Source organism: Myxocyprinus asiaticus, chromosome 3 (assembly GCF_019703515.2).
Source record: "Myxocyprinus asiaticus isolate MX2 ecotype Aquarium Trade chromosome 3, UBuf_Myxa_2, whole genome shotgun sequence".
In the NCBI taxonomy this organism is placed as follows: Eukaryota; Metazoa; Chordata; class Actinopteri; order Cypriniformes; family Catostomidae; genus Myxocyprinus; species Myxocyprinus asiaticus.
In genome coordinates, this window is record NC_059346.1 from 4,416,147 (window position 1) to 4,443,010 (window position 26,864).

A 26,864-nucleotide genomic window follows, 5' to 3' on the forward strand; every position below is an offset into this window, starting at 1 on the left:
CTCTTACCTTGTTCTGTCTCACTGAAATTTTCTGTGTGCACTTGTTTCTCTTATCACCAGAAAATAAATTCCTTGTGTACGTGAGAACACTTGGCAATAAAACTCATTCTGATTCTGATATATGTATGTGCAAAGTTAATGTATAGAGAGATAATCTCACCAGTCATAGTATTTGTAGTGGCTGGCTGACTCTCTCTCTCATTCTTAATAGCTGTGACGCCAATGCCATACTCTGTACCAGGCTTCAGACCTGCAAAACATACAACACAACAGATGAAACAGTAAACCTATTTTTTTTTATTTTTTAGCAACATTTCACAATACATTACAGTTTTTTTTTACATGTATGGTTAAATTTTTTTTTTTTACATCAGTACCATCTCTAACAGTTTGGAAACAAGTGCATCTCAATGTTTGTACCAGTTATCGTGGCCCATGTTTTGTCTCCTGCTTGTCTAGGGAACATGTCTTCACCATGAGCACCTCCTGTGATCGGGCCATACTTTATTCGATAGCCATCGACTGATGAGTGGCTGTTTTTCCATTCCACTGTGATGCTGCTGTCTGTCTGGTCAACAACTTTGAGGTCAGTGGGAGAATCCAGGCCTAGAGTGCACAGAAAAACCCATCACAACATCACATTCACATGAATTTACCGGTAGTTCAGTTAGGCTGCATACAATTAGATGTATGCAATGGCAGATTTAGGCATGGGCGACATGGGCAAATGAATGGGGTGTGTTGAAGCGGGTTTCGCCCAGGGTGCCATACAAGCTAGAACCACTACTGGATGTATGGTATCAATCTATAGTAGGTATGGGAATTGTAAGGAATTCAACAATTCTTCTTTTCATTCAGATTCCACTTAACGATTATTTTAGTAGTTTTTTAGCTATGTTGTGAAAATCTTTAAGAACTTCATTAAATTAATAAGAACCAGTTCATAATTCCCAACCTTTATCAGTATTGATGCAACTCTTTTGTTCTTCAGTGTTTATTTGTGTTACACTCTTCTGCCAAACTCCTACTTATATACATATTTATGGCTCTGTTCATAACACAAATCAATAATGGAGTTCTGACAACATCTCCTGAGTTTTGGTACCTGTGGTGAAGCTCTCAAAGATCGGTTCACTGGTCATGTCTCCGCTTGTTGAACTGACAGAAACTCTGTAGTCAGTATCGGGTTTCAGGTCTTCCAGGTTGTGCTGTGTGTTTGTAGCCGACAAGGCGACATCACGGCGGTCTGATGGGTCTGTGCTCGGCCCATATGACAGCATGAAACCATCCACCTGAGCTACTGGTCTAGACCAGGAGACCACTGCAGATCTGTCTGTCACATCATCAACATCAATCTGCCCAGGAGAATCAATTCCTACAGTAATAGGAAAGATATGTGGTCATATTAAAATTATATTCAGTTTAAAATAGTGTCCTTTAACTCCTCACTAGATTCACACCTAGATTTGTACATTTTCTAAAGAAAATTAATTCCTAATATTATTTTCGTAATCATTATTTTGCCTGGTTTTATATTAAAATATTCAAACATCATTAAAATAAGATGAATTTACTTGAGAAAGAAAATTGCATAATATATTAAGACTTGCTTACATAGAATACACTGAAAATGTATTTATTTTTCAAACATCTTAGGAATTTTTCTATTTTTAAGCATACATCTAACACAATTTAGTTAGGTTAATGCTTATAACAAGAAAAAAAAATAAGATTATTTTCTGTTGAAAATAGTGGCATTTTTTAAATTCAGAACAAATACTTCACTAGCAATAACTCCAACAATAGCTTCACTAAGATTTGTACATTTTCTGAAGAAAATAAATTCCAAATATTATTTTCGAAACCATTATTTTGACTTTTTCCATTAAAAAAAAAAATATGTAAACATTCTTAAAATAAGATTTACTTAAGAAAGAAAATTGCATAAGATATTGAGATAGAATTGTGAATTAATTAAATTTTTCTGAGCTCTTTGGAATGTTTTCTTGTTTTTAAGCATGCAGTATATGCATTGCAAACATAATTTTCTTAATCAGTATTTTGCCTTGTTTTCAGTTAAAAATATACAAACATCCTTAAAACAAGATGACATAGAATGTGCTGTAAATTATGTTTATTTTTCTAACATCATTGGAGTTTCTTTTTGTAGTTGTTGTTTTGTTTGTTTTTTAACATAAATCTAATAACATTTAGTGAGGTCAATTCTTAAAACTTTTTTTAATGATCATATTTAGTTAAAAATGTGTTATTTATGAAATTCCGAATATATGCTTAAATAGCAAATTACTTCAACAATAGCTCCAGTAGATTTAAACCTATATGTTAAAATTTTCTGAAGAAGAAGCATTCCAATATGGTCATATTTTGCCTTGTTTTCCATTAAAAAAATATACAAACATCCTTAAAGCAAGATTAATTTACTTGAGGAAGAAAATCGCATAATATATTAAGATCTGTTCTCATAGAAGTTTATTTTTCTAACCTAATTGGAATTTAGTTTTTCTTGTGAATTACGTTTATTTGTATGCTATTTTTACATGCAGAATTTTAATACTTTAGGGACAGACATTTGAACAAACCTGTAACTCTGTATATGAGCAAATGTAGCGATGCTTTCCTTAGTAAAGACCACTAATAAACTTGTTCAGGCCATCTAAAATGAATCAACATCTCTAAAACCCTTTTGTGCACTTAATAGAAGAAAGTAATGCATTGGGACGCATATATCAAGTTAAATGGATTAACCACAACAGATACTGTGAAAATCTGAGCATTTTAACAGACAATAAAACAAGGAAATACACTATCTACTGTCAGAAGTCAAGGCCCTACAAAGACACGTTATTTCTTGCTATCCCAGTTCTCATCTGTGCAAAGGCTGTAAATGTCAAGTGAGACACATAGTTCTTCCAAAATTCTCATAGTTAAGCACTGAATTGGGCTGTTAAATCTCTTTTGGCCGCCCCACAACAGACGTTTCGTAAGGTTAAATGATGGCCCTTTCTTCGTTTTGGCCTTTTCAAACAGAAGGCCCTCAAATTCTTTAGCGCTAAGATCATTTTGCCTTCGACCTCCAAGACTTTGGAGCAGTTTCCCCAGATGCAGATTATGGCTGATATGCACATAAATTACTGCATGGATAAAAAGCCATTCTGAAGCTTCTTTGTAATTTTAATTGTCTTCAGTGTTAACTGCAAGATTTTAATGAGGTCTTGACACTGATGATAAAGAAGGAAGGTTTGTTACTTGTAACTACAGTGGAGCTTGTCTGAGGTCCTCTGGTGTTGTTCTTTATGACGCTCACAGAGACTTCATACTCCTGTCCTGGGCCAAGTCCTGTTTGCTCGAAGTTGGTCTGAGAAGGTTTGAGTATGTTCACAATCTTCCCATTGTCTTCTTTCTGTTATTGAGAAAAAATGAAAACACAGAAAGCAAAAATATTCCAACTCATTTTGTCTCTTTTTTTTGTTTTGATTTGCGAAATCTATTAAAAATGTCTAGCACGCGATAAGCGTAAACATATGGACTATATGGAACACAATTAAAGTGGTTATTTTTAATGGCTCCTTAAATGAGTCTATGATATCATGGCTGTGCCACTGACTCACACAGAGAAAGGCCACTTCACATCATTGCTAATAAACAGTGATTATCATTTAAATCATCTATTATTTTGTCTTAAATCATTTAAAGATGGATGGACTCTAAATCAAGACACATGGCCGTATAACCCTGGCACCTGGGACTGTCTAAAGACGAAACTGGTGTGTGAATCTCTGCAGTGAACTAAAGGTTGACATGTTATGTTCTTCCAGCTGGTACACGGCTAAATTTACAATCGGTTTTACTGTCGGATATTAAACGAATGAAAGTGTTTCAAGTATTTAGTATCTAGGGCAGGACTCTTCATTACTTCCTTACGACAGACAGATTATCTAGATGAAAACTAGAGGGTGGCCAAAGATTTTTCACAGTAATTGTTGATCTTAGCGTTATCATTTTCACGTTACATGAAAAACAAAAACAACCCACCCTTAATTATGTGCGTCTATTTACATAAAAATAGTCATGAGTATCCAATGAAATTTACAGCCTAAGCTAATAGGTTTTCATAAACTTATAATACAAATTTAAACCTAATGATTCTTTGAACATTATTAGGAACAAATTAGGAACACTGAAAAAAATAAATAAAAAAAACAATTCCATTCAGTAATGAAAAATGAATTTTTTTCTGCAAAATTTTGTGAATTTGCACACTGGTTGCTCTTTGTTGTAAGGTTTTTTGCTGAGTTTTGTGCAGAGAGTGTTATGATGTAACAGGCCATGCAGCAATTTATCCCTTGTGTTGTGTTCGTTTTGTGCGAACACATTTTGTGTTCCCGGTCAAAAATGACCGGCCCACTAAGATTGTTTATAAATCTCTCATATTGCATATATTATCACAAGATATTGCATTAAATCAGTTATTTTTATCAACTTCTTTTTTACTAATTATGACAGGTTTTGTACTCCTTTTTTGAACATATTTAAATATATAAATATATATTTTTATTGATAGAAGGATTCATTGAACTGAGCTCATACTGGGCACTCCCTGTGGAAAACAAAGAAAATATATAATAATTACATTATACATGAATAACCACTTGCTTTCTGAACAAAATAGGTGTCATTTTAAAGCTTAGAATCTGGACTTTACAATGCATATAGCTTATTTTACCAATTCACTTTCAATTTCACATCTGAAAGTGAAAGTGGAGATTTAAAGTAAAAAAGGACTTAAATATTGATCTGTTTCTCGCCTACATTTATCATATTGCTTCAGAAGATATGGATTTAACCACTGGGGCTGTTTGGATTACTTTAAGCTGCTGGCCACCATTCACTTGTATTAAAAGGACCAACAGAGCTGAGATATTCTTCTAAAAATCTTCGTTTGTGTCCTGCAGAAGAAAGAACGTCAGACACATCTGGGATGGCATGAGGGTGAGTAAATGATGAGAGAATTTTCATTTTTGGGTGAACTATTCCTTTAACCTTCATCTGGTGAAATTTGAAATCCTTCTGGTGAATACATAGGAGATAAAATGCTTAATTTGGTCAATACTTATATATATATAGATTATAATAAAACTTATAATATATAGAGCAATGTAATGGGGCCAAGTCTCCATCATTTCAATATAAGAGTAAAAATCCTGTGCTATGCACTAAATCTTTGTACTCAACCTCATTTTTTTCAGTTTATTATTGGGATTTTGGTTGAATAATAAAATGCATCTGGGATTTTGTAGCCTCTATATCTGTGCCCATCATAGTAAGGAAAAAATATAAAATATTTTGAACATTCTATAAATCTATTTTAAAACTATCAGCCGATTAATCGGTTATCAGTGTTTCCCCACCAGCTTAGTTATCGGTATCGGCAAAATCCACTATCGGTCGACCTATATAGTAAATAACGAATAAGTGAATGTGTGAGCAGTTTCAGAGATAACATATGTATGAATGCGTAAAATACAGTAATGCATCTGACATGTATGTTGTCTCATGAGATTAACAGTCAGCACTGAAGATCAGATTGGAAAAATAAATCGAATTTGTTTGCAGTTAGAACAAGGCCTTTATAGCTTCTCACTACAACAGCATTGAGCATGTTTCCAAGCACAGCAATACGCTGACTACTACATTAACTTAATATCATCAGGATTTTCTATAGCTTTTGTCATCAAAACATAAAGAGGTAAACACACAAATTTTGCATACTTTGGATAAACCGGTTAGAACGGCGTAAAGGTGTTTATAGGCAATGCAAAATGGGGGGATTAGGCAAAAACCTACATTCTGTGATCTTTTTTTGTTTTTTGTTTTTTTGCTAAAAGGAATGTTCTGGGTTCAATAGAAATTAAGATCAATCTACAGCATTAATGGCTTCATGTAATTAGCACAAAATGTATTTCTACTTGTCCCTCCTTTAAAAAAAAAAAAGAAGAAAAAATCGTTACAGAGAGGCACTTACTGTATAATGGAAGTGAATGGGGCCAGTTGTTGGAGGGTTTAAAGGCAGAAATATGAAGCTTATAATTTAATAAAAGCACTTACATTAATTCTTCTGTTAAAACTCATGTATTATTTAAGCTGTAAAGTTGTTTATATAATCGTTTTGTGGCGGACTACCGTTCTAGGTGGATAAGCTTGTAGTTATTTGTCACTTATGTTACATCGTCATGGCAATGAAGTTGTAAAATTAGATATAACTTTATACAGAAAAGGTAAGTAAGCGATTTTTACCACACTGGTAATTTTTGTCTACTTATTAAGCATAATCAGTGTAAGATCATGCATGTAAACTTGCTCATTTTCTCCCAATTTGTGATTTCCATGGCGACAGCCAGGAAGAAGGTACTAACTGTGTTGCGGAAAACTAGCTCCCAGCCATCGATTGGAATGTTCAGCTGATCCCACACAACGTCCACTGACGTTTCGCTGACAGATTTAAACTTCATGCCTTCAGGCTGTGGCAGATCTAGAGGGAAATAATGAAGGCTAATTATTAGTTTGTGATTCACAATGTGATATTTAATAGAGTTAACTGGCAACATTCTGAGGTGTATTCACAGTTGCTTGGCGCAATTAACTGCTCAACTATTGACGAATGCATATCATGTTATAATGCTCTTCTCCATCATGTCACAAATAAATGCTGCCTTGATCAAAAAAGAATGTACGCAAACTTCTTTTAAATAAAAATTTACGTTAAAGGTGCACTCACTATTTTTTTCCTCATTAAAAAGTTTAACTCCTAAAAACATGAATTGTAATTTTGCAATATATGTATGAAATCATGAGCACTCACATTAAAATGAAGACTCCAGTCATATCCGTAACCTTATAAAAGCTGTTTTATTCTACATGGAGAGGGTCCGTACATGGGGGCTGCCATGTTAGAATCACATGACCAGCCGAATACTACTCGCCTAATCTCAGTAACCATCCTGTTAGTTGCCACTCTCACTCATGGATGAAATTAATCATGTCTGACTGTGAATACTACATTTCTACAGTGGCATTGGTAACTGAAATCTACTGTGTTTTAAAGATGCAGCATCCAGGCCACTAGGTGTCAGTGTAAGTCATACTTCAACATACTTCAAATTACTGATTGCACCTTTAATAGATGGAGGTGTGTTTGCAAAAAATTATGACAATGACTTCATTTAAATATGCATGATGCAGCAGTATACCAGCACATATAACGACTGGATTGTGTTTTTTTAGTTTGCTGCTGTCTACTTCCTACACAGGCAGCAGGCTCCAAATGCAGACTATATGGTAGCTTCAGCTCACAATTGACTTGGAAAGTGAGTTTCTTGTTGACATTATGCTAAGCTAATGATGTGATACTCTACAGTATTAAGCATAAAAATACATTGCACACAAAAATTTTGGGGTAAAATAGTCCATTTTTATTTGACTAGTATTTATCTAACTATTTTTATCAATACTTTTCAATTTCAGGATTAAATATATGTATTTCACATTGAAATCTGGTAATGCCTTCTCCATGAAAAGTATATGAGGCCTTAAATTTGATTCAAAATGAAGTATCGAGAAAAATACTGCTTTAAAATACTGCCTGCACAGACAGTTCACTAGGTCTTGGAACAGAGCCTATAAGTTTAATTTCACCACAAAAATGTGGCTAGGTTAACTAAATGATTGCATGTGTAGGTATTTGTGTGATGATTAGGATGCGTAGACATACGTGTGGGCACTCTGGCACTGACTGGCATGCTTTTCCTGTTGTTGAGGATGGCATAAACATTGATCAAGTACTCAATACCAGGCTCCAGCTCAGAGACAGTTGCCGAGGTGCGATCTCCAGGCACTCGAAAGTCCATCTGCAGGCCGCCTGGTGATGTTGGGACGTAAGTAACCAAATACTCCGTCACCAGCATCTCGTTCTCCCATTTGAGGTCCACCTTCTCTGTAGTGACATCAGTGATGCTCAGGTCTTTTGGTGGAGAGACTGGAAAAGATATTAAAGGTTTGTTTACGTCACCGTTATTCAGGGGCAGACTGGGAAGAGAATTCGGCCCTGGATTTTACATAGAAACCGGCCCAAAACTCCAAAAGGGCGGGGGTGGGGGGGTATTATTTGACTGACCTTTGGTGCTAAGTGGTAGGAAAATTGTCTCCACTGTGGTGACTGGGAAACATCCAATCAAACTGTTGAAAGGTTTGTATTAAGCAACATCAAATAAATGAACTTTGCAGCTCATTAATGGCAGTTTTGGATCTTTTGACTTGATTTAACTGTTTAACATAGTCTGCTTTGACCTTCACCACTAATGGTCCTCTAACTAATGGATTTCACAGGCACACATCTGGTATTAGTCAAAACGTGAGTTCCCTTCTCTCAATGTACATAAATCTAGCTAACACACAGCGATTGAAATTTTTTTCCTGTTCTGCACACAACCCTATTAATATAGTTTTGGTGCATTTTTTACACTTTCATTGTTTATCAAAGAGCAGTGTGAACACTCGGCATGACATCTAATTTTGTGTATTATGGAAGAAAGAAAGAGATAAGGGTTTGGAACAACATGAAGGAACAACATATTTGGAGAGCCAAATTTCTTAAATATTTAAATAAAATATTAAATATTAAAATACATCATTAAATACATAATAAAATGGGATAAACAATTAAATCCATCCTTGAAATCCGGGTTGATTTTCAGCACAAGCGTTGCATTTTTTCTTTCTCAGGGTGACAGTTATCAGTATCACCTTTTAAAATAATGTTTTAGGGGCCATTAACACAGGACACATTTTTGCACCCATCTGCACTGTTTAAGAATTGTTTTTCTATGTTAACAAGAGCTAGAAAAACATCTTTGATGTCCATTGCAACACGTCTCACATTTTTCAACATCAACGTTTTTAAGATGTCGTGTCAAGTTAAAAGAACTTTAACTTTGTAAAATGCAACGAGACATCTGCATGCTGTGCCCTTTTGTTGTGCTGTGTCTAGTTTTTTTTTTTTTTAAAGCAAGAACGTGTTATGTGTTAACGGACCCTTAGTGAGTCAAATTTACAAAAAGAAAAGAGAACGTTCGTGCATTGATGAAAATCAACCCAAAGCTATTGGTAGAGCAAAAATGGATGCAAAACATGTCAATTAAATTCATAGAACACATTTGTTGATTTATTTAGTGATATAATGATTTATTTAAGAGCAAATGATTTTAATACACTGCAAATAATAATAATAATAATAATAATAATAATAATTTTCTTTCTGAGTATTTTTGTCTAATTTTCCAATAAAATATCTAAACTTTCAAGATCCATTTACTTGAGAAGCAAAACAAAAGATGTTTTGTCTTGTTTTCAGAGAAATCTAACAAAATTTAGTAACGTTTATGCTCATAAATGCCAATGGGGTAAGAAAACAATTATTCAAAGGAAAAGGTCATTTTTTTGTTGTTGTTTTTAAAAACCCCACTAAATTGTATTAGATTCCTCTGAAAACAAGACTTAATGGGCCCTATTTTAAGAAAGCTAAGCACAGCGTTATGTCATACACGCAAAGTCAGTGTGCATGGCCATTCAATTTTGGTATTTTCGTGCAAGTCTAGACACAAGTGGGTTGGCGAAATTGTGCGCGAAGTGCTAATGGGCTGGGTCAAGAGCAATTTAATTCAGCGGTTCTTCTGTTTATTGCACCGTCCGCGTGAGCTATTTTTTTTTAGGAAAATAACAAATAGTGCTTTAGAGAACTACATAAACATTCAATACACCCACAGTTTGCGCGCATACACCCACAGACAGTGCAAACACTCCCACCCACAGTCACTTGCGCTTTGCTCTGGCAAAAAAAATTGCCCTTAGAATAAGTGTTCTCATGAAAACTAGATAAGGCTGAGCGTTGCGCTGCTCCTTGCGTGGTCACAAACATAGAGTCCAATATCTTGTCATTCTGCTTCAATAATTTTTTTTTCTTGTTTCAAGGATAGATATTTTTACCAGAAAATACGACAAAAATATTAAGAAAATTATATATTTTTTTTGCAATGTACAGTATGATTTATTAAAATATTTAATTATTAAGTTATTTGATTTTGAAATATTTGGCCCTCCATATTAATTTATCACCAAAAAAGCAAAGATTTGTCAACTCATCTGGTTAAATTTAAAAGAGTTTACTTCAACAATGCTAATTAACAATTAAAAGGAACTTTTTTAAATAATTGTCTAACCTTCTGAGCAATCCTCGCCAATGTAGCCTTCATCACAGGTGCAACGGCCATCCACACATTGACCTGCACCACTGCAGTCGTTCGGACAGCGTCTTCCTTGACAATCATCTCCAGTGAAACCCTCATCGCAAACACATTTTCCACTGACACAGAGTCCGTGTTTATTACAGTTTCCAGGGCATACAGAAACAGAGCAGTCCTGCCCGGTAAAACCTTCCAGACACACACAATTGCCCTCCACACAGCGTCCATGGCCGAGACAGTCATTCGGGCATTTCATCTGACTGCAGTCCTCTCCGGTGAAGCCTTCATCGCAGATGCACTGCCCTGCGACACAGCGTCCACGGTTCAGGCAGTTGCTTGGACAGCTCAATTCACCACAGTCTTCGCCGGTGAAGTCTGCAAAGCAAACGCACTTCCCATCCACACATTGGCCTTGACCGTAACAATCCGACGGGCAAGTTTTGATGCTACAATCCTCGCCGGCAAATCCCTCTTCACACACACACTGTCCGTTAAAACAGTGCCCTCGGTTGTTGCAGTTATTAGGGCAGCTAAGTTCTGAGCAGTCGTGCCCTTGGAAACCAACGTTGCATTCGCAACGGCCATTGATACAGCGCCCTCTGCCATTGCAGTTATTCGGGCAGGATAGTTTACTGCAGTCCTCTCCGTGGTAACCCGTGTCACAAATACACACACCGTTGTAACAGCTCCCCCTCTCGTTGCAATTGTTTGGACAGGTCAAGCTGGAACAGTCCTCGCCCGAGTAGCCAGCATTGCATACGCAACGTCCGTCAATGCAGAAACCTCGTCCTGAACAGTCATTGGGACAGGTGAGCTCCCCACAGTCATCTCCAGCGAAGCCTATGTCGCAGTAACATGTCCCATTGTCGCAACGTCCACGGTCGTAGCAGTCATTCGGGCAGATAAGTTCCGAACAGTCGAGGCCTGTCCAGGGCTCATCGCACATGCACTCACCGTCAACACAACGGCCACGGCGCAAGCAGTTGTTCGGGCAGGATGACTTGGAGCAGTCTTCGCCAGAGAAACCCTCGTTGCAAACGCATGCTCCATTAACGCACTGTCCATTCTCTCCGCAGTCAACGCGACAGTCCTCCATGCTGCAGTCCGCACCCGTGAAGCCATCGAAACACTCGCACTTTCCGTTAACACAACGGCCCTGGTCACTACAGTCACCAGGACAATCGGAAATGGTACAGTTAGGGCCTTTCCATCCTGGCTCACAGATACAACCGCAGACGTCGGCACTGTAGTTTCCATGACCGCTGCAGTAGGGCTTAGTTCCTACCACACCTTAAGGATCAGAAGATATGTGTAATAAATTTATTGTACATTATATTAGCCAGTTACTGTATGTTAGCAAGTTGTTAGCAACATATTATTTTTTTAAAACATGGCGGCTTTAAAAGTTGCATTTGAGGTAAGACTGTGGAAAATAATTGATTATTGAACAACACGTCCAAGTATCTTCAAGTACCACAGACCTTATTTTACTCATAAATTGGAAAATCCCCATTATAAAAACCAAAGGGAAATTCCCAAGGGAACCCATGGAGAATTAGCCTTCGGGTTCACCAACAAATTGAAGTCATGGCTGAACAGCTCTATTCATAAATTACCTTTAAATCTGTTTAGATTTTATAGTAAAGTTGAACCCTAATTAGCATTTACAATAATTAACCATGGTAACCATAATTTACACCAAAATAGCATAGTTATGAATATGGGACCTTCTTCAAACAGTGTAAGGTTTCAGAATATTTCACCATGCTGACTTGCCATGAGGAACAATGACATGATGACAATGCGTAAATGACGAAGACACGCCCCCATCACGGCAGTTTCTACAGACATTGCTAATGCTGTGAAAATTGATAGTGAACATCACAGACATCCACAGTAACAATTACTTTTCTGACATTTGTCTGTAAAATGAATCCCGTCTGAATGGATCTTATTCACAGTAGCGCCATATTTGATTTTTGACGGGAATGACAATGCAATTAAACTGGTCCTATAGAACGGACTTAAAATAACTTCAATGCTGTGTATGTGGAACAGTTAAGGGTAACACTTTATTTGGATGGTCCCAAGTAGATATTTAACTGACTATAAGTGACTTATCAACTGGCTTGCTATAGCTAATAAACAGTGTTTCAACAAACATTCAGTAGACTTTCAGTAGCCTGTATTTAGATCTCTATTAATGACCTTTTAATGAACTGATGTTCTCAACAATAATGTAAGTAGGTCATTATTAGAGATCTATATACAGGCTACTGAAAGTCTACTAAATGTTTGTTGAAAAACTGTTTACTAGCTATAGCAAGCCAGTTGATAAGTCACTTATAGTCAGTTAAATATCTACTTGAGTCCATCCAAATAAAGTGTTACCCAGTTAAGTAGTCCACTGTCAATCAAGTACCTAGTAAACTGATGTGTACCTGTGACCTGTGCACTGCAGCAGGTGGATTCAGCATTGCACTGTTCCCTTAGTGTGGACACCTCACCCTCCAACATATCCAGTCGACTCAAGAGGTCCTTCAGGTCAGGCAGTCCATCCGTACAACCACAGGCCTGCTTGGGAATGTTGATGCGATGGGTGAAGACGATCTGATTATGTCCATCCATCGTGTGCTCCGTTATGTCTGAGCCAGAAGATGCGTCCCTTTGCTCAAGATCTGAACCTCCAGGAGAATCCAGGTCCACCGAGCACAAAGAGCTGCCCGGGACTTTAATGTTGTAAACGTGGTTGAAAACGACTGGTTGGGAAGGATTTGGGAGCGTTACGTTGTGTATGCCGGGAATCGTTAGCGCTTCCCTTCGGTGTCTGATCATCTTCTTTACGAGGCCAGCATGATTAAGAGCCATCAGAATGGCCACAATTAAACAGCTGAGATTCAGGCCTCCTGATCCCATGATTAGAAACAGTAAAGATCTTCAACACAAGTGGATGCTGGTCTTGGCAAGAAAAGGCCTGTCTAGTGAATCTGAATTGAATAATGTCGTCTCCTATGAAGCACACAAACAAATAATACAAAAATTAATAATGAACAACAAATGAAAGAGGAAATGCAGTACCACAACAAAGGATTTGTTCACACCGCAGGGGAAATCCGTTGTTGTTTTTTGACTGACTGTTCAAAGTTCAAGTTACATGTGGTCAGATTAAATTTTTTCTGTTCAGACTGCAGTTGCACATTAGTATTCATAGTAACAATGCAAACTTTAGTAGGTTCACCATGCGAGAGACTTTAGCAATGGATGAAACCGCATGAAATCCGGTCTGACCATTCAGACTAAGACGCATTAACAAAAATCTGATTTTAAGGTTCGAGCTTTGAAAATCAGAATCCATGTGTTTTTTTCTTTCTCTTCAGACTACAAAAGGCTAAACATATTTCAAATGTAAAATGATTTGACTTTGGATTTCATTTTGAAAATTCTATTTTGCTGCCATAGAAATGTTTTGGGAAACGCTTTCTTTGAAGTATTGATTTTTTTTCTAAAGTGAATAGAAAGAAGACCAGAACGATATTTAGTGGCATGATATCCTATAGAACAATGCATTAATCTCATCATTGTAAGAATATAAATCTATGTTCTTTCTTCAGTTTAAACACACATTAAAAGATTCCTAAAATATAGTCTCTTTTCTTTGAGCATATTAATAAGAATCTGTCTTTCCGTTCTGCAGCTTTGAGCTGCTATGACTTCATATCTGGACACGAGAGCTGTGTAATTTGTGGATGGTGGATTTGGGCCAGAGTCTAATTTCTCCTCCGCTGCGTGGGAAAGCTCATCTGAATCTTGTTGTGGATGTCCGTGCAGCCTCCACATGTCTCCAATGACTGAGCGTGTGCGATGTTGGAGAGGAAAACTTGACTGCAGGAACCTTAGTGTGATTCAAAAGAGCCATCAGCCACCTACGCTGCACGCTCCATACACCAACAGCCAGAGAGACTTCCTGTTTCTACTGTGAGAGCACCATATCCAAAAATCAATGACAAGCCTTGTACCAGACATTAAGGTTTGAACAACATGCACTGTATTGTACAGAAGAAGAGCTGATATATACTTAAAGGAATAGTTTCCCCCCCTAAATTTTAAATCCTGTCATTGTTTTCTCAACTTAATCATGACTCCGCACTGTCAAGCTCCAAAAAGGACCAAAATACCATAAAATGTACAAAAAGTAATCGACACAACTTGTGCACTATTTTAAAAGTCTTCTGAAGTCACACAACCACTTTAAACATACCAAAATATAGGTTGTTATTCAAAAATAATGACAGAAATGTAATTAGTGGGGAACTATGCCTTCAAGAGCAAAAAAGAAAAAAAAGAAAACAAAAAGTGACGCTGTAAACCCTAAAACGGCCGTAAAACAACGATTTAAACAACTTTACAGCTCAAATAATACACCAGTTTCAATAGAAGGATTAATGTAAGTGCTTTTATAAAATCATAAGTGAATCATTCAAAGCTACCTTATTTACACCCTGAGATATATAATGTCAAATCAGAAAAATAAGAAGAAAGTACATTTTTGGCTCAAGTTTTTTGGTGATTTTTCAGCAGTTTCTTAGGCTAAAAGTCTCAGAATTTGTTAGAGTTTATATCGTTAAATTTTTTTTTAACATTTTCCTTACTATGATACCAAACAATTAACCCTCCTTTTGTTTTTTGTTTTGTTTTTTGTCGAGTTATAAGCCTTTAATTTTGGGTATGCCACTGAAACATGAAATCTTTAAAAACAGAGCTTAAAGGGTTAACTTGTATTGAACCTGGAACATTTCTTTAAAAACAGAATTGTACAAAAGGTGCATTTAAAGGTGCATTGAAAAAATTATAATTCTCATTTACTTACCCTCATCTCAACCTCAATCAAACTGAATTTCATTTTCTATTTTTTACCATAAAATTTTTACGACCACTATACATTTAAAAAGCATGAAAAAAACTGTGCAATACTGTGTCTGGGTAGTGTACAGCACTCTGTGCATGTGCCAAGCTCGAGGACGTGTGAACAAGTGTCTCTCACGAGTGTGCCAGATTTATACTAAATAACTTACATTTTTGTCTGTTTCTCACCCAAAGCGATCGTATCACTTCAGAAGACATTCATTAAACCCGTAATTAATGAGTCGTATGGATTACTTTTATGCCTTGATGTCCTTTTCGGAGCTTGAACGTTTTGGACACCATTGACCTGCATTGTATGGACAAAAAACACATCATATCTCCATCAAAATATCTAAATTTGTGTTCTGCAGAAGAATGAAAGTAATACGAGTTTGAAATGGCATGAAGGTGAGTATTTGATAAGAGAATGATCATTTTTGGTTGAACTATCCCTTTAACTCCCATACACCATTATTAATGTACCATACACACTGAATACACCCAAGATCTTTATCCCATCCCCAGATTCAACTGACTAGTCCATTGTTTTAAAACTGACATTAAAACTGACATTTAAAACTGACCAAACAGTCGGTAATTATACTAACAAGTGCACAAGGCAATACCTGCTGCTCCAACGATGGACACGCTTGTTTGCTTGACATTCACATAATTTTATTATCCAATAACAGCACTCTGATCTAACATACGGCCAATGGTATGGCAACATCCAGTTTGCAGTGTGTGAATTAAATTATACAGTACCCATGCTTTTGTTTTTGTGGCTAAAGGGAGCATGAATCTTAATCTGTAATGGCTGTAATGGTCAATAGTTAATTTTAAAGGTCAAGGCTATAAGGCTTCTCACATTGACAGATGTTTTGAAATCCGTAATATGCTGCAATCCAGAACACACTGTAATGGCTTGGTTCCACTATAATCATCAAGCCTGTCATTAGTAAATGTTAATAATTAGAATAGACTCATGATTGTGCTTTTCTTCATTTTCTTCTTTTGCCATTTTATTGCACGCAAAGTAGCTAAGAGTGATGCTGGACTTATTATCTAGAAGTTTGGCCAAAAGATCTAATATTTCACCTTTATTTCTCTAAATACATTTCCCTTTGATTTCGTCGCATCATGTAGAATGTTTTCATTGACGCCAATTCTTACAGTCTGTCCTAAATGGTGACTGCTTTAAACAAGGCAATTTCTCTCTATTGGAAAACATTCCACTGATTAAACACAATCCATTTCTACTCATAGACACTTCTCTTTGAGGAGGTTTAGGTTAACAAGACAGTGGAGTAAAATACACTGAGTAGATGCTATATCCACAGGGTCTTACTTGCACAGTTCTGTTGTTTCAGGTGTACATGTGCTTTTCATTTACATGGCTGCTGGTTAAATAAACACCTTTAGTAGCTGTAAACTAATTTAAAGGTTGCATTTTACATAAGGAAAATCTTTTTCACAGATATTTATAAGGATAAAAGTGGATGGATGGATGGATGGATGTGTCAAAAGTTCCTCATGCAAGTTATACATAATATAAGTGGATGGATGGATGGACAGATGTGTCAAAAGTTCCTCATTCAAGTTATACATAATATAAGTGGATGGATGGTTGGACAGATGGACAGATATTAATAAGAATAAAAAGTAGGTGGATGGATGGATGGATGAATGGATGGATGGATTGACAGACAGTTAGAAAGGTAGACAGACAGATATTTAATAAGGATAAAAAGTGGATGGTTGGATGGATGGATGTGTCAAAAGTCAAAAGGATGGATGTGTAAAAATTGGGTGGATGGATGTACTGTATGTATGTGTGAAGAGGAGGAGGGCCCTTGCCACTTGTCGAGTTATTTAGAGCTTGAGGTGGGCAGTAATACAAGCACTTTATCTCCTGGTGCGAACTCCCGTAGTCGAGTGCCTCTGTCATACAGTTGGCTTTGACGTTCCTGAGCTTGGAGCAAATTCCCCTGTGTTAGTTGATCCAAAGTGTGGAGTTTTGCTCTAAGATCAAGAACATACTGAATTTCATTTTTGCTGTTTGAAGGTCCCTCCTCCCAAGCTTCCCGTATGAAGTCGAGCACGCTCAATCAGGGGCGGCCTGTGGAGCGTTGGGAATCCGGACCAGAGTGCCCACCTCCATTACTGGACAACAGTCCTGGAAATGTCCTGGATCCCCGCAGCTCCAACAGACCGGCCCAGGCCCCCCTACTACACCCATGGGACCGGGCTCACCAACCTGTGAGGGATAGCAGAGAGAGACAGAATTAGCAGGAGACACAGGCGTGGGGTAAGACCCCCCTAATCGGGGAAGAAACATGGGCACAAGACCACACAGTTTCCTGGGGGCAGGGATGGGATGGAAAGAGGATGGGTGGGGGCAGGGTTTGGGGGTAGGAGAGAGAGAGAGACTTCGGTTCACTGCTTCCCGGAAACGCCTCCACGTAATCCTTGGCCAGCTGGACCGCTTCCTCCAGCGACGCCAGACGGTGGCACTGGACACACTCGGACATACCACGGGGCAGCTGGGAGATGAACTGTTGCAGTACCACCTGGTCCATGATGTCTTGGGTGCCACGGGGTTCCCCCGCCAGCAATCATTTCAGGCAGGCGTCCCGGAGCTGCTGCGTGAAGGCGAACGGGCGGCTGTGTTTGCCCAGCTTCAGGGAGCGAAAGTGCTGTCATCTCTTTTCGGGGGTATGGCCGACCTGCTACATGATGGCTGTCTTCAGGTCAGCATAGACAAGGTGGTTGGCTGCGGGGAGCAGTTGGGCCGCAAGCTGCGCTTTCCCGGAGAGTAGTGTCAACAGTTGGGCCGCCCACTGGGCAGGTGGTCATTCCCACACCTCAGCTGTCTTCTCGAAGAGGTTGAGGTATGCTTTTGGACCGTAGACCGGCCCCATTTTGACAAGGGTGACCGGTTGGAGAGCCGGGGTGGACTCCGGGGCCGCAGCAGCAACCCCTCGTGTCTGATCAGGCTCCGGAACACCTGTCGGTCCTCTGCTTGGGCCTGGAGCAGGAGTTGGAAATGCTGTTCCTGCTCCAGCCGCAGCTCGACGAGGGTTTGATGCTGGTTTTGCTGGATACTGGCAAGGACCTTGATCACCTCGCCCAGTGGTGAGGATTCAATGACAAAGTATCTCCTCGAATTCTCCTGGGTTTCGGCACCAGTGTAACAGGTAAAGGATGGGCAAGGAAGAGGCTGGAACTGGCTGAACAGTCAACGAAACTTTTAATGACAAACTCAACTTAAAACAACATAAAACATAGGACACACACACACACACAGCAGTCGTGTGCCTCTCTCTCTCTCTAACTGGCATCACTGGCTCCCCTTATCTCGCTCTCCCACTAATTGACTCAGCGCCGGCCACGCACCCTCATGGCCCAACCACACCCTGCTCCTCGTCACAGTATGTGTGGATGGATATTAATACGAATAAAAAGTGGGTGGGTGAAAGGATGGATGGATGGATAGACAGACAGTTAGAAAGATAGACAGACAGATATTTATAAGGATAAAAAGTGGATGGATGGCTTTGTCAAAAGTTCCTCATGCAAGTTATACATAATATAAGTGGATGGATGGATGGATGGATGGATGGATGGACGAACAAACAATAATAAGAATAAAAAGTGGGTGGATGGATGTATGGATGGACAGACAGATATCTACAAGAATAAAAAGTGGATGGATGGATGGATGGATGGATGATGGATAGATGTGTCAAAAGTTCCTCATGCAAGTTATACATAAAATAGTTGGATGGATGGATAGGTCAAAAGTTCCTCATGCAAATTATAAATAATATAAGTAGACTGATAGATGGATAGACAGACAGGCAGACAGACAGACAGACAGACAGACAGACAGACAGATATTTATAAGGATAAAAAGTGGATGGATGGATGGATGGATGGGTGTAAAAATTTCCTCATGCAAGTTATACATAATATAAGTAGACGGATGGATGGATGGATGGGTGTGTCAGTTTCCTCATGCAAGTTATACATAATATAAGTGGAGGATGGATGGATGGATGGATGGATGGACGGATGGATAAAATTATAAAGTACCCATGCTTTTGTCTTTGTGGCAAAAGGGAGCATGAATCTGAATCTGTATTGGCTATAATGGTCAATAGTTAATTTTAAAGGTCAAGGCTTTAAGGCTTCTCACATTCATAGATGCACACACTGTAATGGCTTGGTTCCACTATAATCATCAAGCCTGTCATTAGTAAACGTTAATAATTAGAATAGACTCATGATCGTGCTATTCTTCATTTTCTTCTTTTGCCATTTTAATTACACGCAGAGTAGCTAAGAGTGATGCTGAACTTATTATCTAGAAGTTCGGCCAAAAGACCAAATATTTTACTTTTATTTCTCTAAATACATTTCCTTTTGATTTCGTTGCATCATGTAAAACGTTTCTATTGATGCTAATTCTTACTGTCTGTCCTAAATGGTGACTGCTTTAAACAAGGCAATTTCTCTCTACTGGAAAACATTCTGCTGATTAAACACAAACCATTTCTACTCATGGACACTTTTCTTTGAGGAGGTTTAGGTTAACAAGGCAGTGGCGTAAACTACACAGAGTTGATGCTATATCCACAGGGTCTTACTTGCACAGTTCTGTTTTTACAGGTGTACATGTGCTTTTCATTTACATGGCTGCTGGTTAAATAAATGCCATTAGTAGCTGTAAAGTTCAGTAAAGGTTGCACTTTACAGAAGGAAAATCTTTTTCACTTCTTGATGTATAACTCTAGAACATTAAAGAATGGTTAGTATAGATTGATAGATAGAAAGTTGCTTTTTGAGGAATGTCATGAACTCAGTATGAAGATGTTTACATTCCCCAAAGAAAATGAGAGTAGGAGAGAAAGTATTTTTTCTCTGAAAAAATAAATAAATACCCACCTGACCTTAAAACAAGGAAACTCACAACCTAGTAATTGTAGGGTAAGTCCTCCCAGAGCAACCTGTTATTAAGAGTATAACTTCAGTTACAGTGACACTGGAACTGTCCACTTCTTGTGTCCCCACCAACAGGTTCATCCCCACCCCCCCTTCCTTCAAACCTTTACAAGGGCAACCCTGTGACCCTACAACCCTTATTGGTCAGTTCAAGCATCCTTCAAGACTAATGTGAAGGATCTGCAACTTGACAAGGAAAACTCTTCTCAACCTAACAGACGAGTTTCTGAGATCGTATTCACAGCGTGCATACTGTAAAGTTAAAATACAAGCCAGCGATTGGATCACTAAGGAACAAAGACAGGTTGAGGAACAAAGGTTTGAATTCAGTGCAGACTTATAGAGGATGTGAACATATTAACGTGAGGTTGAATTTCACGGGCCTTTCTCCAACATCTGGTCAGAGTTTCTGGAGAATACTGGCTAAAACTGGAAATTACTACACATTTCATGTGTTACTAATCTCTAGTAGCATATGTTGTGTGACAAAAATGTGTCAACTTGTAGAGATTCTAGTATACCATTTTAACCACGACTCTAGAATACTTGATTCTGATTGGTGGATTGCTGCATTCACTTGTCAAATATTTCTGAATAATAACCATTGTCCATAGCAACACTGTATTACTGACTGCTTATCCAGTCAATCTACAGTATGTTTCCTACATAGGGGCCATTCAGACTGAACACGTTTTTTTTAGCGCTACAAAAATTTAGACGTAGTGCAACAAATAGAACAAAATCTTGAATGTCTCGAGACGCCTGCATTTGAAAAAAAAAATGATGTTATAATTTTAACATTCTAACCCTAACCCTAACTCTAATTTAACACGCCATTTAAAAAATATACACTTCTGTACAAGACACTGAAAGAACAGCAAGAAACGGCGCACTGGTCAAAGATGTCCGTCTTGCAGATGGATGCAAAAAAACGTTTTTTGCTGTAAACGGCCCCATAGCTGTGCTAGTATTTAGTGTCTTGTATCACTATGCTGTTTCTACACTCAAGATAATGAAATAATTATGCCCATTTGTGTATTAATTTGGTAAGTGGTCGTGTAATAACAGAATAATTTACAATCAACCAGTCATTATTGCTAAATAAACCCCTTGCAGTTTATTCTTGGGTTGTTGTTTTTTTTTTCTTTTTTTTCATTTCTTGCAAAAATAATTACAGTAGGTAGTCAACCAGAATGACCCTTATGTCCATGGTAAATACACTCATGTCACATGCGAAACTCAACTGCCACAGTAACTGTGATGGTACTGGATGAGTACCATCTGTACTTTTTGATAAATACTGTACATACCGTAATGGTACCGTTTCATAAAATGACTCACAACTTAATATACGACTTTGGTTATACCGCTCATTCAGGAAGATAAACAATTTGGTAGAGAATAAAGACTTTATGCATTTAAAACTGTTTATAAACTGTTAAGATAAACAGGGAAATCCTTCTCTACCATTCTGGTTTCTGGAACACATATCGGTGCTTTCTTTAAGTTATAATCCAGAATTACTCTCTCTTTATTAGTTTCCCCTGTCCTGGCAACAGAAAGGGAATTTTCCCACCTGGACAACAGGGACTAGGAATGTTGGCCTCAGTATTCGGCCATCTGTTTTGCCTGGTGCACAGCGAAGACTTGTGTGCATGTGCGTGTCACATGCGCATTTAGACTGGAAAAGCTCCGGACGCCAATCGTTTTAACCGTTCAATACATTCCACACAAAGCAAATATACAGTTTCGTGGAAGCCTAGAGCTCAAGGATAAACTATACATTGCAACCCTAGGGCAGGAAATATCCATCTTCTCTCCCTCAGAGGTATACAGTAGACTGTGTTGTATATATAGTATGAATACTCTAACATGTTTAGTCTTCTGCCAGTGGGCGATTATAAGACTTTGACTGATGCCTACAAGTAACACATTGCAACATACTGTTTTCCTTGCTGATTCAGTGAGGGATATAGATTGTTTTTTGTATTAAATACTGAAAATTAGTATGCATCTACTGTAGTCCTATGTATAAACTGAAAAAGAATGACCAGAGACTAATAAAACATACATACATACAACACTTTGCCAGCCCTTTGCAATAAAATTCATCCAAAGTTCACCTAAAATTGTCCATGACTTTTAAGGACTACTTTTCTAATACTTTTGATCCTTTGGATATGGAACATTTAAATAACATGTGACATGCACATACCCACTTCTACCTGAATGATTGGTTATATCAGCATAATTTTTGGATGGAAAGATATTTTATGGTTCTGCAAAGCGATGCTATCCTCATTAAGGCAACCTCCAGGATTCTCCTATTTCACTAAACTGCCGAATACTTTTGGAACGCTGAGTGTGATGAGGATACCATCAGAGAATTGCCCCTACGTGACGCATTCTCTTAAGTAAGTGAGAACTTTCACAGTGAAACGGATACACCAGACATGGGTTCTCACATCTTCAGTGGCGCTAACCAAAGAGATGACTGATGCATATTAAATAAGTTGGAAGAGCTCCATCAGTATCAAGCCATCTGCACTGCGGATTCACACGCAATCCACTATCCAGACCTGTCTGACTAGACTACCAGAGATTTATGGGTTGTAACTAAGCGGTTATATCAAAGATTACTCATGGGAACAAAGACCCTAGAACATACCATCTGACTGGTTTGAGCAACAGCTGTCCAGTCCTGATCACCGTTCATTTCAATCAACAACACCTGGGTGTAGTTGAATAAAACAAAATAGCTAAAACAGAATGCATAGTATGGTTGTATGCCATTCTGAACATGCCAATAGAAATCAAGGAGTATATTGTATGTTCTAAGTATGTCTGTCTAGCTGTTAACAGCTTTGCATGCAACTAATTCTTCATTCAGAAAATGTAACCATGTCCAAGTGCATGGAACTTGGATTAGGAGTAGTATGCACATTTTCTCTATGCATAGAGTACCCAGATGACCAACTGTATTTGAAAAAATATGCAGTATACAACCAGAGCACACAGTGCCAATGGCTCCATTTCCAGTGTAACAGATGAACCAGAAGCAACATCAACCACAGTTTTCTGACATTACTCAACATCTTCTTTCTTGACTCATTTAATCAGACTGCCAAAACACATTTTTCTTCAAAATTGGAACAAAAATGCGAAAAAGTTTTAGTAGATGCCGGTTGTTCTGTGTCAACAGGTCCCTGGCTTAAAATTTTGTTTTGATCATATTTTTAATATATAATATTAAATATACATAAATAATGATGAAAGACCACATTTTACATGACATGGATCACAATTTACTGAATAATCTATCATTTTGTAGAGGGGGGTCAAATGACAATTTTCGCAAATTATATTGGAGCAAAACTACAGGTAAAAAAAAAATAACCCTAGAAATGTCATTTTTTTTTATTTTTACACAGACATAGGTAGGCCTATTAATAAAATCAGTTTAAGCAGCACTCCTTGTTGCATTATATGCCAATGGTGTGAGTCCAAAAATTGGAGGGGAAAAAAACAACACTTTTTTGTTATTTTTCGAACGTTTGAGTGCCTATAGAGCGCAACAGTGACCGCCCACTTTTTCAGCCATCTGGGTTCCGGAAGTATTTTCCCCATTGAGTTATTCCATAGACTTTTAATAAAATCCTTCGTAAAAGAGTTGTGAGCCATGAACCAAACTAACCAGCTCCGATGTGAATCACAACTTCACAAACTTTGTTTTGAGGCAATGAAGTGTTTGAAAATTGGACATAAAGACAAAGGTACAAGACTGTGTACTTACCATCTTTCATGAAGGCACAAACTACAATCCCATGAAGCATTGCGAATGATGCAATTGAATATAAAACTATGGAAATATATAAAACTACTGATTTTAGGTTGTTGATTATAAGTATATAGACAATATATTTTACGTTTATTGGAAAATATCCAGATATGAACAAATACTGTATATAAATAGTTTAAGGGTGAAGGGAGACCGACTCGATTACGTCATTCACAGTGCATCATGGGAGCGTGCACGTTTCGCTAGTTTTTGTTGGCCGCGTTTCTTTGATTGGTGGATCTTTCTCTGATGTACCATGGGTAATGTAGTTGTTTCCATGAATTCCGCTATCAAACGTGATTTTTAAACAATGAAGTTGAGATAACGCAGATGGATTGCTTCAATGGAAGCATATACCATTGATGAACAACCTTGTAGCTCAAGGTATGTCTGTCTTTAAAGGTTTATAAGTAATCATTGAAAATCAATTCGTCTATGGGATAAATGAATGGGATTTTTACTTCCGGAACCAGACTGTTGTGCTCTATAACACCAGAAGTATTACATTTATATCTTAAAATCCTTTTAGATTCTGTTTGATAACAAACTTTCCTTTAAGTATCTTCATTTCCAAGGCCCTATATGGTTAAATCATAGAGATATAGGGCTTTCAATGTGGCTCCATGCAAAAATTATGAAAAATGTTACTCATTTTCAATGGCCGAAAAACAAATACAGTTCACATGGTATGAAAAAGTCTGAAGTACAAATAATGTTAAAACTAGAAATGTACCTTTATATATTGACATAAAACATTAATGTCAAAATCTCAATTTTAAGTCTAAAAATACACTGTTCAAACAAAATAATGGATTACTCAGTAAATAATGATCCATGGTGTTTAATATTTTAGCGGTCATCATCATTTATGTTTATCTTTCTTCAGAAAAAGTATTAAGAAAATAAAAAATTTCAGCGGGGGAAGTTTCTGAAATTTTGTTGATTTGGCATGGATTACCCATGTGACAACAATGCTGTTATAACTTATTATTGTTACATACTGCTGACTGTTTCATACTATTGTTTTAAAATTATATTATACAGTATACAGTATACTGCACAGTATGTGCTAAGTCAGTTTTCCATTCTGAACATAGGTCAAAATATTGCAAGAATAGTCCAAAAACCTTTTATTTTTAGGATTCAGTATTTTCACCAAATTTGACATTTTCGGTCATGAGCATGCCACACTTGTCCTTAACTTTTCATTCTTATTTTGACAATACATTACTCAATCAATTCTTAGTTCTATCTGTAATAAATGTATTAACCACTATGACATCAATGGCAGACTATCCCATCAAAATACACGGTAAAAAATGAAATTTTATCCAGCTTATGGGAGTTTTGGAGTCACAGATACTACAAAAGGTGAATTACTTTCATCTACATAAAAACACATGTCAGACCAAAAATATTCCCCCCAATTGTTGTTCCAACTTGCCTAATAGAGTTATCTGAATAAACAATTTCATGTTAAACAATTTAGCTGATTTGTGAGTTCCAAACATGCATTGCTACATGAATAAATGATGTGGTTAGTGTTATAGGCTTATTATTTATTTATTTATTTATTTTTGCTGTTTATTGATTTTATTAATACTGTTATTGTTGTTTTTTGTTGTCAGTTGTTGTGTGGTAATGTTAGGAGCTCATCTTTTAACTTCATGAGGTTTGTTGATTGTCACAGTTATTGAGATTTGTGTGTTAAGGGTTGAGGTCTATTGTGTTTCTATGTCAAATAAATGTCCTAGCAAGACATACCGCTCTTCAGAGGCAAAGATTGCTGTTAACTTGATATCAAATATAGTTGAAATGGTGACACAATAAAAGTTCTCATATTGTGAATTGAAAGTTGGTTGAACAAGAAATGAGTAGTTCTCTCAACAAGAAATTTTGCATTTAGTGAACAAACAAGTTCACATTGACTAAAAAAAGCAACTTAACTGAGGACAATTATTAAGACAGTTGTTGAGAGAACTCAAAAATCTTACTGCATCATATTATCGGGAACACAAAATCTGTTAGCACAATCGAACACAACACAAGGGATAAACAAGAAGATATTATTGAGTAACTTACATTTTATACACAATATGGTCAGTTACTTTGTCTATCTTTCTCCGGCAACAAAAATTGTCCAAACATAGCCAAAGCAGTTGCTTTTGCGGACCAGTGCACAGACTGACAGCCTGTCTGGAACGCGGCAAAGGAAATTTAGATTAATTAGATTAAAGGATGTGTACTAACTGCTGTATTAGTAAGGTTTACTTATTAAAAAGTTAATTTATTTTTCTATGTGCTCTAGGTGGATGTCTTTGTCCGCTACACTGCATTGTGCGTTTTTTTTTTCCTTTCAGTTTCTCATGCAGGAGCGCCACATTTTTTAGACGCAAACATTTGCTCTGAACAGCCCCTTGTCAGTAAGTGATTATTTTAAAACACATAAAGCCGTGCAGCAGAAGTAAAAAAAAAAAAAAAAAAAGAGGCACATATTGTCATTTACTGTATAGGAGCATTGAGTGTCATCAATGTGTTATTTTTAGGGCTGTCGATTTAACATGTTAATTCGGTGCAATTAATTATACCAAAATGAACGCATTAAAAAAAAAATGAATTAATTAATCATGTCCCCTTATATCTGAACAATTCATGCTTGTAGTACCACCTCTCTTCTCCAGGGGGCAGTAAGCGAAACTCACTGTATAGGCAATGTGCAGCTAATACAGAGAACAAACCACACTTACAAAGAGAGCAGACAACACAAAATGAGAACACGTTCTTGCGTACAAACATAGTTTGAT

General features: G+C 37.4%; 1 protein-coding gene across 1 annotated transcript in view; it reads right to left on the bottom strand.

Annotated features, from left to right (window-relative positions):
- tnca (tenascin Ca) overlaps positions 1–26,864 on the bottom strand; it is a 78,254-nt gene that overhangs the window by 45,236 nt on the left and 6,154 nt on the right. The window contains exons 2-9 of the mRNA XM_051668410.1: positions 12,758–13,325; positions 10,293–11,606; positions 7,790–8,053; positions 6,435–6,550; positions 3,268–3,421; positions 1,106–1,375; positions 421–606; positions 161–250 (exon numbers count right to left, since the gene is read on the bottom strand). Of these exons, the coding sequence (XP_051524370.1) occupies positions 161–250; positions 421–606; positions 1,106–1,375; positions 3,268–3,421; positions 6,435–6,550; positions 7,790–8,053; positions 10,293–11,606; positions 12,758–13,232 (2,869 nt within the window). The 5' untranslated portion in view covers positions 13,233–13,325. The remainder of the gene's footprint in view (positions 1–160; positions 251–420; positions 607–1,105; positions 1,376–3,267; positions 3,422–6,434; positions 6,551–7,789; positions 8,054–10,292; positions 11,607–12,757; positions 13,326–26,864) is intronic.